Source organism: Panthera leo, chromosome E1 (assembly GCF_018350215.1).
Source record: "Panthera leo isolate Ple1 chromosome E1, P.leo_Ple1_pat1.1, whole genome shotgun sequence".
NCBI lineage: Eukaryota > Metazoa > Chordata > Mammalia > Carnivora > Felidae > Panthera > Panthera leo.
Genome location: NC_056692.1, coordinates 148831 through 162827, shown reverse-complemented (window position 1 = coordinate 162827; position 13997 = coordinate 148831). Strand labels below are relative to the sequence as shown.

At 55.0% G+C, this 13997-nt stretch overlaps 1 protein-coding gene across 4 annotated transcripts in view; it reads left to right on the top strand.

The window, feature by feature from the left end:
• ZZEF1 (zinc finger ZZ-type and EF-hand domain containing 1) overlaps positions 1 to 13997 on the top strand; it is a 101117-nt gene that overhangs the window by 59258 nt on the left and 27862 nt on the right. For 2 of the 4 annotated variants that reach the window (XM_042917010.1, XM_042917009.1), the window contains exons 29-37: positions 215 to 683; positions 1346 to 1510; positions 4031 to 4150; positions 5059 to 5220; positions 6707 to 6836; positions 8387 to 8525; positions 9996 to 10161; positions 10703 to 10965; positions 11847 to 12007. In XM_042917010.1, coding sequence (XP_042772944.1) covers positions 215 to 683; positions 1346 to 1510; positions 4031 to 4150; positions 5059 to 5220; positions 6707 to 6836; positions 8387 to 8525; positions 9996 to 10161; positions 10703 to 10965; positions 11847 to 12007 — 1775 coding nt within the window. Of the gene's footprint in view, positions 1 to 214; positions 684 to 1345; positions 1511 to 4030; positions 4151 to 5025; positions 5221 to 6706; positions 6837 to 8386; positions 8526 to 9995; positions 10162 to 10702; positions 10966 to 11846; positions 12008 to 13997 lie in introns of all 4 variants that reach the window. The other 2 variants (XM_042917008.1, XM_042917007.1) reach the window with 1 other exon arrangement.

The window sequence follows — 13997 nt, the reverse complement described above, 5'->3', positions numbered from 1 at the left end:
ACTTCTTTTTAAGTGTGATGACCGTGCTGGGGAGATTTTGACTTGTACAGTGAGACAAAGGTTTATTTTCTTCAGTAGATGTGTATATCACTGTGGTAACCGAGGTATTTCTCGTCTTAAATTACAGAGTTTACATAGATCATTTTCTCTCCGGAAGTAAGCAGTAAGTTTAGTTTTGACTTTTTTCACTACCTTCCTTGCTGTTTGCATTTAGCGAAAGAGTGTATTCAGAAGAGTCTCCTGTTGCTAAGATTTTTGCCCATGGGAGTGAGTTCAGAAGAAAGCCGTGACGAGTTGGCGGCCACAGATGACGTGGGTCACCTGCAGCCACGCGACAGGCGCCCGAGGACGAGCTCTGTGGTGGAGGAGCATTTGCAGGCCTCGCTGTCTCCCGTGGAAGCGGCCACACCTGCCGTGAGGGACGGGGGTCCCGGCTCGGAAGCGCAGCCACACCTGCCCCCCGGCAGCGGCCCCCCTGCCTCAGAGGTGCCCCCTGCCGCCACTGAGGAGCCCTCGTCACCTTCCGCTCCCACCCGGCGGCCTCCCTTCACCCGAGGGCGACTCCGGCTGCTCTCCTTCCGGTCAGTGGAGGAGGCCAGACCGGCGCCCACAGTGAAAGAGAAATACCCCCTGCTGAGGGATGTCCTGGACTTCATCAAGGACCAGTCCCTCTCCCACGAGAGGTGAGCCGGGCAGCGCCTTCCCAGCACCTTCTCTTTTCGAGCTGTAGGCACCCAGGCTGGTCAGAGGCTTGAGGTTCACGTGAAGGCAAGCAAGTAACACTTGAAAGAGAGATTGAGATTTGTTCTAGAACGTTCAATGAAAAATCGGGTGATTATTTTTTTTCTTTTAGAGGTGTATTTTGCCATTTCAGATTTGCACGTTACACTGTATGAAAATCGCACCTCAGTGATGTCCTGCTAGGGTGCAAAGAAACATTTGTTATGGTGGCTGTCGTTTATAAATGTGTCTTTTTTAATTCTGGGAGAAACTTAAGATTTGATACTTTCTGACAGAATCGTATACCTGTGGACCTACATCTCTGGAAGTATTGCATATTGCATGTTTTAATTTCCCGTCCTGAGAGTTAAAACTTTGTCTCTGTGGGGCAGTAAAGAACCCAGCGTTCCTCTTTGGCGACTGAATTTGTCAGTCTGGGCCGCGGGGCTTCTGGACAGTTGGCGGGAGCCGCTTCGTGTTGCTGCTGGGCAGTGACTAAAAGTAGCCAAGAGGGCTGGTCCCCTCCCGAGTGACCTTTCTGACGCCCTCACAGCAGTCCTTCCGTGCTGTTAACATGCCCCCGCTCGAGCTCTCTCGGTGCCCCTGACTTGGCTTCTGTGTTCAGTGTTGTGAAGGTTCTCTCCTGGAGGAAAGCCCAAGCGCAGAGCGTCCTCGAGGTCCTGAGGATAGTTCAGTACTGCGTGGAGTCCCTCGGGCAGCCGCACTGCTTCCAGCCGCCGTGCATTCTCTTCCTGCTGGAACTTCTGGCCTGCCAGAAAGAGTTTACCAAGTAAGTCCGAAGTCCATACCTGCAAGGAACACCGGCGGGGGCTGTCTTCTTTAATCAGTAACTCGTATTTCCGTGGAGGATGCGAATGTATGTTTTTGGTCAGTTCTCTCATCCTGTGGAGAAAGGGCTTCTATCCTTTTGGCGAGTAAATACCAGATACGAGTTCGCTCCTCCTGATGAGTTTATCAGCTGTATTTGACCAGACAGTGGGGATTGTATTCCCTCGTACCCGTGCTCATCGGTCCGCTCCTGGAAGCTGTGAGCTGACTTTAATTTTCCTCTACAGTAAGGACACGAAGTGTTTCACGAGGTTGTTCTCATGGCTCAGTCAGTATTTCCTGAGCACTATGCCGGGCGCTGTTCTAGGTGATGCATGTGCGGCCGTGGACAAGGCAGGCAGGATTCTTGTTCTGGTGGAGCTGGTATTTTATGGAGGAGAGACAGACAATAACAGAAGTCCGTCCATCCATCCATCCATCCATCCATCCATCCATTCGCCTATGTAATCTGCCCGTCCTGGACAGTGATACACAGTAATCCGGTGAAGCTGCTGTCGTGTAGGTGGGGTGGTCAGGGAGCAGGCTGAGAAGACGGCCTGTGAACCGAGAGCTCAGGATGAACTCGGGGAAAAGCACTGAAGACCGAAGGAACAGGGCAGAGGCCTTAGGGCAGGGGCTTAGCCCGAGGAACAGAACGAAAGCCAGCGTGCCTGAGTGAGGGAGGATGGGAGGAGACCCGCTCGGGAAATTAGGCAGGGCTCAGGTGACGTACATCTTTGTAGGACATGATTTAAGGTGTTTGGGTTTTGTACTGAGTCGTGGATGGGGGACCCCAAGCCCGGGAGGAGCATACTGGCGTTTGCGTGTATGAAAGACCCTTCTGGCTGCTCTCTGGGAAAGCGTGGGCAGAAGCAAAGTAGTTGGTGGATGGTGATGCGCTTTCCTGAGGGGAAGAGAATGGAAAAACAGATCGGGGAGAAAACCAAAGTTGTTTGGTGTGTTAGGTTTGAGCTGCCTCTTTCCCATCCAAATACAGATATCCAGGCAGTGAGGGTAAGGGTCTGACGTTCTGCAAAGAAGCCAGGGTTAGGGACAGAGTCTCAGCACATAGGTGGTCTTTAAAGCTGTGAGACCGGATGGCCAAGAAAGAGGGCAGAGGTGGACAAGAGCGGGCTCAGGACTGAGCATGAAGGGCATCTCTTTATTCAGAGCTGAGGAAGAGGGGTCAGCTGAGGAGATCAGGAAGGAGTGGCCATCAGGAGCGAACACTGGGGGTGGTGGGGTCATGGAAGCTGAGAGAAGAATGTGTCATGCGCTGATGCGGGAGGTTGCACCACGTGAAAACACACTGTATCTGCAGTCTCATCGGGGCCATGGGGCCAAAAGCCCAGGCGCGGCGGGTTGAGAGGAAAATGGGGCGTGTAAAATGGAGGGAGAGACCACAGACGATCATTTCGAGAACTTCGGCCTCAAAGAGGAGCAGAGGACAGGGGCAGAAATGCAGGGGAGATGGGATCAACGGAGGGTTTTTAAGAGGTGTCAGAGCGTTCGTATGCTGGCGGGAGAGCATCAGTTTGAGGCGCACTTGATGCACGGCAGGTACCGTGTGACTCCAAGGGTCGGCTTGCACAGAGCCCAGGAGGCCGTCTGTGGCTGCAGGGGGGGTCACAGCATGGATGGAGGCACAGAGACGGGGGGCGCCCGTGCGGCCTTTCCGTGTTTAAACAGAACGGCAGAGTCATCAGCTAAACATGAAGGGTTGGGAGGAGTGGCGGCCGTTTATGGAGAGGCAGGAGGGGTTGAAATGGTAACACCAAGTGAGAAAGGCAGGCTGACTGCCTGAGAGTTTTGAGCGCTTGTTTGAGAAGTGCCTCTTCCAGCGACGCTGTGCTGTGCTGTGCTGTGCTGGTGCCTGTGTAGGGTTCCCAGGCGAGTGTATGGTGAGGGGGCGTGGGGTCTCAGCTGGGTCTGCGGCCCAGAGAAGAGAGGCACGGGTGGCGGTGGGCGCGAAGCGACGTCCTGGGTCATCAGGGAGGAGTAGGTCCTGTGGTGTGTAGGGCTCCTTGGGGCTGAAGTCGCTGCTGTGGGGGTCGGGTCGCAGAGAGGGTGGGCAAGCTGCTCTCAGGTGAGGGTCTCAGAGGTGATGCCATCACCGTGGTGACAAGGGTCAAGGTGGAATCTGTGAGGGGAGACGAGGGTGGGTGTGACTGATGAGGGCGAGTACTTAACCCAGAACCCGAGACCCTCGGTGGTGGTGGCCAGCCATCAGTTGGGGGCAGGTTTATGTTAAGAGAGAGAGCGAAACGATTGCCGCCCCTCACTCCTGGCGCCGGCCCCCCGGCCCCCCCACCCCCACCCGTGACCCTGCTTTGCCGTTGCTCCCAGCGACTGCACTTGTGCTCAGGTCCCCGGCCAGTTTGTGCGGGCGCCGCGTCTTGGCTCTTTTTCCTGTAAGGAATCACAGTTATTAAGTAAGCGATGGCTTGGCAATCAGGTGATCAGTGTTTTCCTCTGTTTCTAGTTATTTTGGACACTTGGAGGGCTGTGGTGCAGACCTGCACAAAGAGATTCGAGATACTTACTACCAGTTTGTTCTATTTTTGGTCAAAGCGGTTAAAGGATTCAGCTGCATAAATGACAGGTACTGTATAACTGCGCCGTTTCCAGAGAAAGCGTTCTTCCTACTTCTTCTGATTTTAATTTTTTTTTTTTTTAACGTTTATTTATTTTTGAGACAGGGAGAGACAGAGCATGAACGGGGGAGGGGTAGACAGAGAGGGAGACACAGAATCTGAAACGGGCTCCGGGCTCTGAGCTGTCAGCACAGAGCCTGACGCGGGGCTCGAACTCACAGACCATGAGATCATGACCTGAGCCGAAGTCGGCCGCTTAATCGACTGAGCCACCCAGGCGCCCCCCTACTTTTTCTGATTTTAGAAGAAATACGTGTTCAGTGTTGAAAGTATAGAAAAACAGAGTTAAAAAGAGCTATGATCCCTGATCTTACCGTCTTGAGCTCATTGCCAACCTACTGTATACTCTGTCCCAGCTTCTTTTCTGTGTGGTGTGAGCGTTTTCAGGGGGATGGTTCTTGGTCCGTGTAGGGATTTCCAACCTGTCATTTTAGTTTCAGATGTGTTAGGTGCAGTCTTAGAATTTGAGTAGAGAGCCCTTCCCCAGGCGCCTCCACAGTAGGTGCTTTAGACAGAAACCTCGAATCAAACGGTCTCCCTCTCCTCCTGCGCTGACCGACCTGGGCTAATTCGGGACTGGCCCTCATCTTGCTGTTTATCGGGAGGTGATCTTTACGGCTCCGTCCTTGACCGTAAAACGCCCCCTGAGGTAGGCCTGGCAGGGCAGACGCCTCACTTCGTGCTTTTGGAGCTCTTGCTGAGCTGTGCTTTGTGCTTGTGTGGGGCGTGTGCAGTTTGGAAGGACCAGCCGTCCCGTCTGCTCTCCACCTGCAGACACAGCGGGTCGTGACTTGCATTGTCTTGTCCCCCTGGCGATGGGCAGCGTCCACAAATTGCACCGTCATGGGCTCTCTAGGTCCCTGCTGCCTGCCTTGTCCTGTGTGCAGACAGCCCTGCTTCATCTTCTGGACATGGGCTGGGAACCTGGCGACCTCGCTTTCTTTGTGGACATTCAGCTACCAGATCTCCTCATGAAAATGACACAAGAGAACATAAGTGTCCACGACAGTGTGATCAGGTAAGAACCCGGTCCTGCGCCTGCGGCTCCTCGAGCGGATCGTGAGTACTGGGGTCGCAGCTGGGTTCCTCTCGTCGGGCTCCTCCCTGTGTAGTGTCCCGGCTCGGGCACAGACCAGCCGGGTGACTTGGAGCAGGTACTTGGAGCCCGCTCTGCCTCCGTTCCCTCCTCCTCACGCCTGGAGATAACAATGGTACCCACCTCCCAGGATTGTTGTGAAGGGCAGGTGAGTTCTGTTTCTCAGGGGTGACAACAGGGTCTGGTGCGAGGAAGCGTATGTGACTTGGTGGTGGTGGGATTGGGGACTTGGAGGACAAGGACCCTCCGCATTTTTGGACACCCTGGTACCGCTTGTGGAATCGGAGAACCCTTTTCTCTATTCTTTGGTTATGTGCATATAGGGTTTTAGCCGCTCTACCCTCTTGCGTATCGTAAAGACTTAGTTTATGAGAAAAAAATAGTATGCGGGTTTTCTTTCCTTTCCACTTTTAATGTCTCCTCCCTGCTCAAGTCCACTTACCCAGGAGCCAGTCGTGTCTGTAGAAAAGACAGAACAAAACGAGAGAAGGAAGGCAAGGGGAGAGGCTTCGCTTTGTCAGGCATTCTGGGGAAGGAGGTGGCACAACAGCCATCTCCTCGTTCCCCAGAGCCTGGCGTCGCCCTCTGTGAGGGGACGCAGCCGGGGTGGGGGTGAGGGGGTCAGCCAAGTAGTCCCACCCCCCCCATCCTGCCACTTCCCTCCGTGCCCCGCCCAGAGTGGAGTCTGTTGTGTTTGCATTTAGCGGCGAGCAAATCCCTTTGTATGTAAAATTCTGGTGCTAAAACAAACTATGAACTGAAGTTATGGAAATCTATAATTTTTTTTATCTAAAAGGAGCCCATGGGAGTATCTATATGAAATTCTTCTTTGAAAGGAGGAAACTGAGGGGCACCTGGGTGGCTCAGCTGGTTAAGCCTCCGATTTCGATTTCGGCTCAGGTCATAATCTCACAGCCCCTGAGTTCGAGCCCCACGTCGGGCTCTATGCCGACAGCCGGGAGCCTGGAGCCGCTTCAGATTCTGTGTCTCCCTCTCTCTCTGCCCCGCCCCCACTCCCGCTCTGTCTCCGTCAAAAATAAATAAACGTTAAGCAAAAATGTCACGAAACGAGGACACTGAGCAGAGCGGAGTGTGGTGCCAGGGCCTCAGAGCAGCTGACGGGAGAGCCAGAGCCCGGGTCTCCCGCCTGCCTCTCTTGCTGGAACTGAAAAGGTTCGCTATGGCTCCAGTGCCTGGCACAGAATAGGGTCACCACGAACGGCTCGCAGGTGCACTTGTGCCCTGGGGGCACACCTTTCAGGCTCCGGCTCCTCACCCACTGTCATCTGTTCCTTCTCACTGCTGTGTACCTCTCGGCAATCTGGCGGTCCTGGGACGTCTTCGCTCGGCAGCGTGAAGGGGCCAGTCTGCTCCCCAGCGTGCTTTTCTCTCTGTGTCCTTCTTGCAGCCAGTGGAGTGAAGACGATGAGCTTGCTGATGCCAAGCAGAACTCAGAATGGATGGACGAGTGTCAGGATGGCATGTTTGAGGCCTGGTATGAAAAAATAGCCCAGGAAGACCCAGAGAAGCAGAGGAAAGTAAGACCTCTCAACTGGAGTAATCTGAAGTGATTTGCTGGGAGTTTGGAGAGGAGAGTCTGCCCGGGGGGTGCCCGCAGGCCGGCTCCCGAGGGTCCCGTTGGTGCAGCCTGAGGGGCCCCGAAGCCCGGATTGACCTCCCTCCGAGTGCAGCTCCCTCCTGTAGAACCGGACTCCCAGAGTGTGGGCTCGCGAGGGGCCCACGTCTTCCTCCCTCCACCGAGAGAAGTGCTGAAAGCCCTGGGCCCCGGTGTCCTCGGGCAGCACACGCTCTTCCTGTAGGCAGGTGACGTGGGGAGCCATGTCGCAGTCGTGGGCCGCCCGGCAAGCTTGGGAGCAGCCGAGCGCCCAGTCAGAGTTCCGTGGTCCAGACGCGCGGAGGCACCGGGCTCCGACAGCCTGCCGTGTCTGTCTCTGCGTTCGGTGTGGATCCGTCACTGCCACACTGTGCCAGGCATCTCCTGCCTCAGATTCGATCATTTTCTCAGGATCGCGTGCCTACTGTGTGCCAGTTAACGGTGGTCACGTAGCACCTTTTGGTGCTCAGATGGGGCACGCCCACGTGGCCTCAGCGAGTTTTCTCTCTCCTGTGGTAGTGTCTTACCGAGAGCCATCAGTAGCTCCAAGGTGGTGTGGCTTGTGTGCTCTGATTTACTTCCTGCTCTCCAGGCGGTCCTGAGGCCTGCAGCTCCTTTCCAGTAAAACCGGTGCTTTTGCTCATGCCGAGGTGCCCCTGCCTCCCCGCCCCCCCATGGAAGGTTTCCCTTTCACGCGCCTGCAAACAGTGCGTCCTCGGCAGTGTTTCCTGTTTCTCTGACGCTGCTCCGTCCAACCAAGTACCCAAGCTAGAAATCTGGTGGCTGTCCTCGACCTCTCCCTTCCGCAGCCCCACGTCCAGTCTGTCCCCAAGGTGCCGCACCTCGGCCTCCCCAGCGTCTGTCAGGCCTGCCCGCCTTTCACCGCCCTTGTGTCACGGAGCTGCTTTGACAGCCACTCCCGTGGCCAGTCTGCCCGACTGTGGTCTTGCCTCTTGCAGTCCATCCCCAGCTCGGTAGCCAGAGGGACTTTTAGAAAGCTCAGAGATCGTTCCTCCACCTGCTTCCCCCGCGTTGTACTGCCTTTTACGCTCAGGTACTGAATTACTGACAGTCTTACGAACCACCGTCCCGCTGTCTCATTCCCTCCTGTAGAACTTGCTACTGATGGTGTTTGTCATGCCTGCCACGCTCACCCCCACCCAGCTGACACCCGTTTGTCCCTCGGGTCTCAGCCGAGGACTCACCTCCTTTGAAAACCCTTCACGCGCTTCCCAGTGGCCGCTGGTACCCCCTGCAGGGTTCTCTCGGCCCCTGACTTCGCCCGTCGGGGCTATCGTCAGTCTGTGTCGTCGCCAGAGGGGGTTCCTGAGTAGACGGCAGTCCCTCCGTCTTCTCTCCCTGGCACCTGCTGCAGGGCGGAGCACTCGCGAACCTCTCCCAGGACGACTGGGTTAATGGGCAGCGGCCACGTCGGGAAGTCCGTCGGCTAACTGCGTTGCCTTCACCTTACAGATGCACATGTTCATTGCCCGCTACTCTGAGCTGCTGCACGTGGACATCTCCTGCGACGGGTGTGACGAGATCGCGCCCTGGCACCGCTACCGGTGTCTGCAGTGCAGCGACATGGATCTCTGCACGACCTGCTTCCTAGGTACGCGCCGCGGTCCGAGCGGGCCGTGCCCAGAAGTGCTAGTCGTGCTGTTTTCCGTGACCGTGTCGGTTTTTCTCGCTCCCCTTGTGCTGAACAGAAAGACTGCCCGGGGAGTGCTCTGACTGGTTGGCAGGTAGGAGTCTCATCTCCTGGGTCAACGAGAAGCTCCAGAGCCGTGGCCTGACGGGCTTCCGGCTTCTGTCAAGCTGGGTGTAGTCGCTCAGTAAACACACGGGACCCACGAATGCACAGTCAGCTGAGTCTGCAGAACATTACTTTTCTCTCCGAATCATGCAGCGTGTCCAAGTGGTCGAGTACACAGAATCAGACCTCAGAAATCCTTGAATATGCCTGATGTGCAGGTGCTGAGGGAAAGCACATTGACATTCGTGGGCATCTGAGTGCTCTGTACACATGGCCCGGTCACAGAAGGTATAGCCCCGTCCTGGGAAGCGGCTACAGTTTTAGCAGGAGCTAAACGGGACATGCCTGCAGAATACATATCCCAGGACACGAACGCTGAGTTCCTGATGAGTGACCGAGTGTTCTGGCAAAGTTCAGAGGTCACAGTAATCGGTGTTGCAGGGGAGGCTCGTGAGGAAGTGTGAATTGTGGGTTGTGACTTCGTCTCTGAAGAAAGTCAGAGCTGGGCGATGTGAAGGTGGTGCATCACTGCCCAAAGCAGAACAAGTCCAGAGACAGAGGGGTGAGCACCTGTAGTGTGTCTAGAGTCTTTCCAGCTGAGTGACGGACCGAGGCAGGCGAGGCCCAGGCTGGGGCCCTGGGGTCATTGGCTGGCGTGTTGGAACAAACCTACAGACACTGGGGTGTTGACACAATCAGATCTGTCCTGGAGGGAGGTGGCTCTGGCCTTATAGGAGTTTCCCTTGGGGGCTCGGTCTCAGCAATGACCGAGGCTTGTTGCCTGGACCAGCTTCGTGGTGGCGGGAGCAGCAAGGGGTCAGATGTGAGGAGCGGTGAACAGGGTGTGCGATGGGGCACGGAGACCCACGGGATGCAAACGCTGCTTCTCACTCCCAGGGTTTGAGATTGTGGGGTCTGTTCCCCTGTGTGATTCTGGAACGAAAAAGTGAGAGCACAGACCCGAACACTTCTCAGTGCTTGTTAACGGGAATACACAGTAGATGGTTCATGTTTGTCAGAGGAGGGGGTCACACAGGAGACAGCTCGCAGATGGGTACGCGGTCTTGTTTCTGCCAGGTGGTGGTCACAATGGGAATTTGTAATACACTCGATCAGGCTCTGTGTGGCACCAGGAAAAGGGGGATTGATCCGTGGTACCACGGTTAAGAAGTTCTGTGCTGAATACTGTTGATGTGCTCGGAGCCACTGGGCGGAACAGCCTGGTGACTCCTGACATCCTGAGCGGTAACTCGGCAGAGCCCTGCTTCTAGATTGGTTTGTGTAAGAGCCCTTTGCCTGATCCGCCTCCCGCGGCTGTTTCCCCAGGCGGGGTGAAGCCCGAGGGCCACGGAGATGACCACGAGATGGTCAGCATGGAGTTTACCTGTGACCAGTGCCAGGGTTTGATCATCGGCCGGAGGATGAATTGCAATGTGTGTGATGACTTTGATCTTTGCTACGGGTGCTATGCGGCGAAGAAATACTCCTATGGGTATGCCTCCTTTTTTTGTTTAACAGATTTCAAACGTGCCTACGAGTAAAGAGACCAGTACGCTGAATCCCCACATACCCATTACCCAGATTTAACAGTCAGGGAGATTTTGCTATGTGTGCTTAGCTTATTCCTTTTTGTTCTTTGTCAAAGTATTTTAAAACAAATCACTGATCTTAAATTATTTCCTTCATTCATACTCCACATCCATTCTAGAAATTATAAACATTTTTTCACGTTACCAAAATGATATCACACTTTGCAAATGTCACAAGAGGAATTCTACATCAGCTAGTTTGCCTAGAGAGTCTTTTGCCAGGGAGGGGGTGAGGGGTTGTGAAATCCTGAAATGGTATTACAGTGTTTGTGTTGGTTCATTTTCCTGGGGAGAGGGCTCATACCTGTCTTTATACTTTCCAGTTAGCATGGCCTTAGAGGTCACAACGCCCAGCAGTGGCCGTGCACGCGCCCCCGCTGAGGCCCTGTTTCTCGCTTCGAGCCTCACAGAGGCCCGTAGGCCGTAAATGTGTCTTCTTTGCAGCCATCTGCCCACCCACAGTGTCACGGCTCATCCGATGGTGACCATCCGGATCAGCGACCGGCAGAGGCTCATCCAGCCTTACATCCACAACTACGCCTGGCTGCTCTTTGCCGCGCTGGCTCTCTACAGCACCCACCTGGCCAGCGCAGAGGATGCGGGCGGTGAGAGGCTGGATTCCCGGGCCCGCAGCAGCGCCGCGGCCCTGCACAGCCAGTGCATGCAGCTTGTGGGGGACTGTCTGATGAAGGCTCACCAGGGAAAAGGTGATTGTCGCTCGTGCACCGAAGCCAGACCAGCTCCCAGCCGCTTGTGCAGGAAAAGCCTCACTAGCAGTGAGATGCCGTGCTCGGTTAGAGGCAGCCCATCCACTTTTGCACGGGAGACGCTCACCCTGGTGTGGAGCCCATTCCAGACTCACATGCATTTGAGGAAGATTGTCACATTAAAACTCACTTAGTTCCTCTAAAGTATTTACACGAAGTTGAAAAAAAAAAAAAAGACACAAAACCTACCAACTGAAACTCGTACTGTCTGTGGATGAAGTAGCTAGTGTTTGGATCTACCAGACTTAACTTTGCCAAAGGAATAGTTTTTAGCCCGGAGCACACATCCGCTTCACGCGACTGCGTTCTGGATGAGAGCAGTTTGTAATTAAAGTCGTTCGCCTCATAAAATCTCTAGACGATTCTGACTTGACTGCGGAGTGCTAAGGAGAACATAGCGTGAATGTTACTTCTGACATGTTCCGGTCCTTTCACAGTAAGGGACTCCCTCTTCTAGAAAACGCTGAGGACATCAGACCTGTGTTGGGTGGCAGGGGGGCAACACCAGTGCTTTGGAGCCGTCTTGTTACCTGTTTGCCGGTGGGAGTTTAGAAATCTAGTTGTGTGGGGCAGTGGTTTCCTGGGTAGACAGTCCTGTTGTGTCTCCAGTCTTCTGCTGTTAGTGAAGCACAGGCCTTCTTCACCGTTGAGGCTTTTGGTGCCTGAGGTCAGGTGTGGGTGCCGGAGAGCTTTGTGCTCTGGTTTGCTCTGTGGAGAGCCCGGCCGTCTACTTCCGTAGAGGAGCAGTGACCGTTGGCGCCTGCGGGAATTAACCCTTGTTGTAAAATGTGTAACCATTCCCTTATTTGTTCCCCTCGTAGGTCTGAAAGCCCTAGCTCTTCTCGGGGTACTGCCAGATGGTGACGCTAGTCCTCAAAGTCAGGCCCCGCCCGTCGCTGTGCCCGCCCACACACCGGAGGAGGAGAGAGCGGTCCGGGTCGCTGAGGACCCGTCACACACAGGCCCTTCTCCGCACGACAGTGTACGTCACAGTTCGTCACTGTGCACCATGTCGGGTCGAGAGGGGGAGCCATTCTGAGCGGGGAGCAGAACAGAGAGGTTAAGGCCACAGACGCTCTTGACCCAGGTGTCCCGGGTTCCGGCCCCTGCCCTGTCCGATCCTGGGCACGTTACCACCACGTGTCCTCCACTTTCTCGTCTGTGAAGCGGGGTGAGAATAGTAATACCTGCTTCCTAGGGTTGTTCTGAGCATTTCCACACGTGACACAGTGAGCTGATGTGTGTAAGTGCTGGAAAATTCTGTGTCAGTGTTAACGGCTCTTGTCGCCTGCCCTGGCGGGGTCCCGAGGCCGGAAGGTTCCGCGCCGAAAGGGACTTGTTCCTGCCCGTGGCGAGCCCTGTGCATAGGAAGCGGTGTTCACAGTCGGCCCGCAGGCAGGGAACACGATGTGCTCTCTGTGTGCCAGGTAGACACAATGGTTCGCATACGTCTGTCTGAGTAGAGGGAGAGGCTTTCTGGATTCACTTGGAGCCAGTGATTGCGATCCGAAGGATGGTTTTGTGGAAAAGCACCGCATACCTTCTGTGATGCTGCCTCCGAAGCTTGAGCTGGTGCCGGGAGTGCCCTTGACTTTGCCTCGGGAGCTGCTCACGTTTCTGTCCTCTCTGTCATGCTCACCAGTTCAAGGATCCCCCGTTTGATGGTTGTGGCTCACCGTGATCCCATTGTCCTTTAGAGGAAGACAAAAGTAGAGATGGCTGGTGAAAACTTGAGAGTTTTGTCAGCTTCACTCAGCCAGGGAGCCAGCACAAGACAGGCGACACAAGCTTCCGACCAGTGTCTGACGTGCTGACGTTTCTGACCACAAAACTCTGGGCAGCATGTCAACCACCCACAGATGGTGGTGGGGCAGAGAGGACGTGGTCAGCAGGGATAGCCTCCACCCTGAGCCCGGGGCAGTTGTGTCTTCCTGTGAGCTCCTAGCATCTCAGGACAGGCTGCCTTGAGCTCTCTGCTCCCTGTGGATCCTCCTGTTCCTTTATTTGCATCACAATGGCCTAGATGAATTTTTTTTATTCAGTGGATTAAACGCTGTTATTTTGGGGGAACCTAGCCAGCTCAGTCCGTAGAGCATGTGACTGTTGATCTCAGGGTTGTATATTCAAGCCCCACGTTGGGTGTAGAGCTTACTTAAAAATAAAACCTAGGGGCGCCTGGGTGGCTCCGTCGGTTGGGCAGCCGACCCAAGCCGAATGGGTTTCCAACCGCAGCCTGCACACTTACTACCGTGCGGCTGGTGTGCGTTATTCAGCGTCGCCGTGCTTCGGTTTCCGTCTGTGAGATGCAGGCACACGACGGTGCTCACCCACGATGCCACCCTGCAGGTACGGGCGCGAATGCGGGCCGGGCGCGAGGGGCTCTACGGCCACACCGGAGTCACTACGCCTCAGTGCGGCTGTGGTGACATGGAGACTATTCGTTGGGAGTGCAAGCTGGTGGAGCCGCTCTGGAGCGCAGTACGGAGGTTCCTCAAAAAGTTCAACGCAGGGGCGCCTGGGTGGCTCCGTCGGTTGGGCGTCTGACTTTGGCTCGCGTCATGATCTCACAGTCTGTGGGTTCGAGCCCCGCGTCGGGCTCTGGGCTGACAGCTCGGAGCCTGGAGGCTGCTTCGGATTCTGTGTCTCCCTCTCTCTCTCTCTCTCCCCCTTCCCTGCTTGCGCGCTCTCTCTCTCTCTCTCTCTCTCTCTCTCTCTCTCTCCGAAATAATAAACGTTAAAAAAAAATTAAATAAAATAAAATCTATGAAATACATTACTTTTCATTACACGTCTTGATGCTCAGATTGTCCCATGTTTGGCCCGTGGAAGCTCCTTCCTGCTGGCCTCCGTATCCTTCCGATGTGTCTTTTTCTTTGAGCACTTCCTTAATTTTTGTTGCAGAAAGGTGTTTTGGGCTCTTCTTAGAGGCTTTCCCTGGCCCAGGGGAAAAGGCCTAAGGAAACACCGGTCGA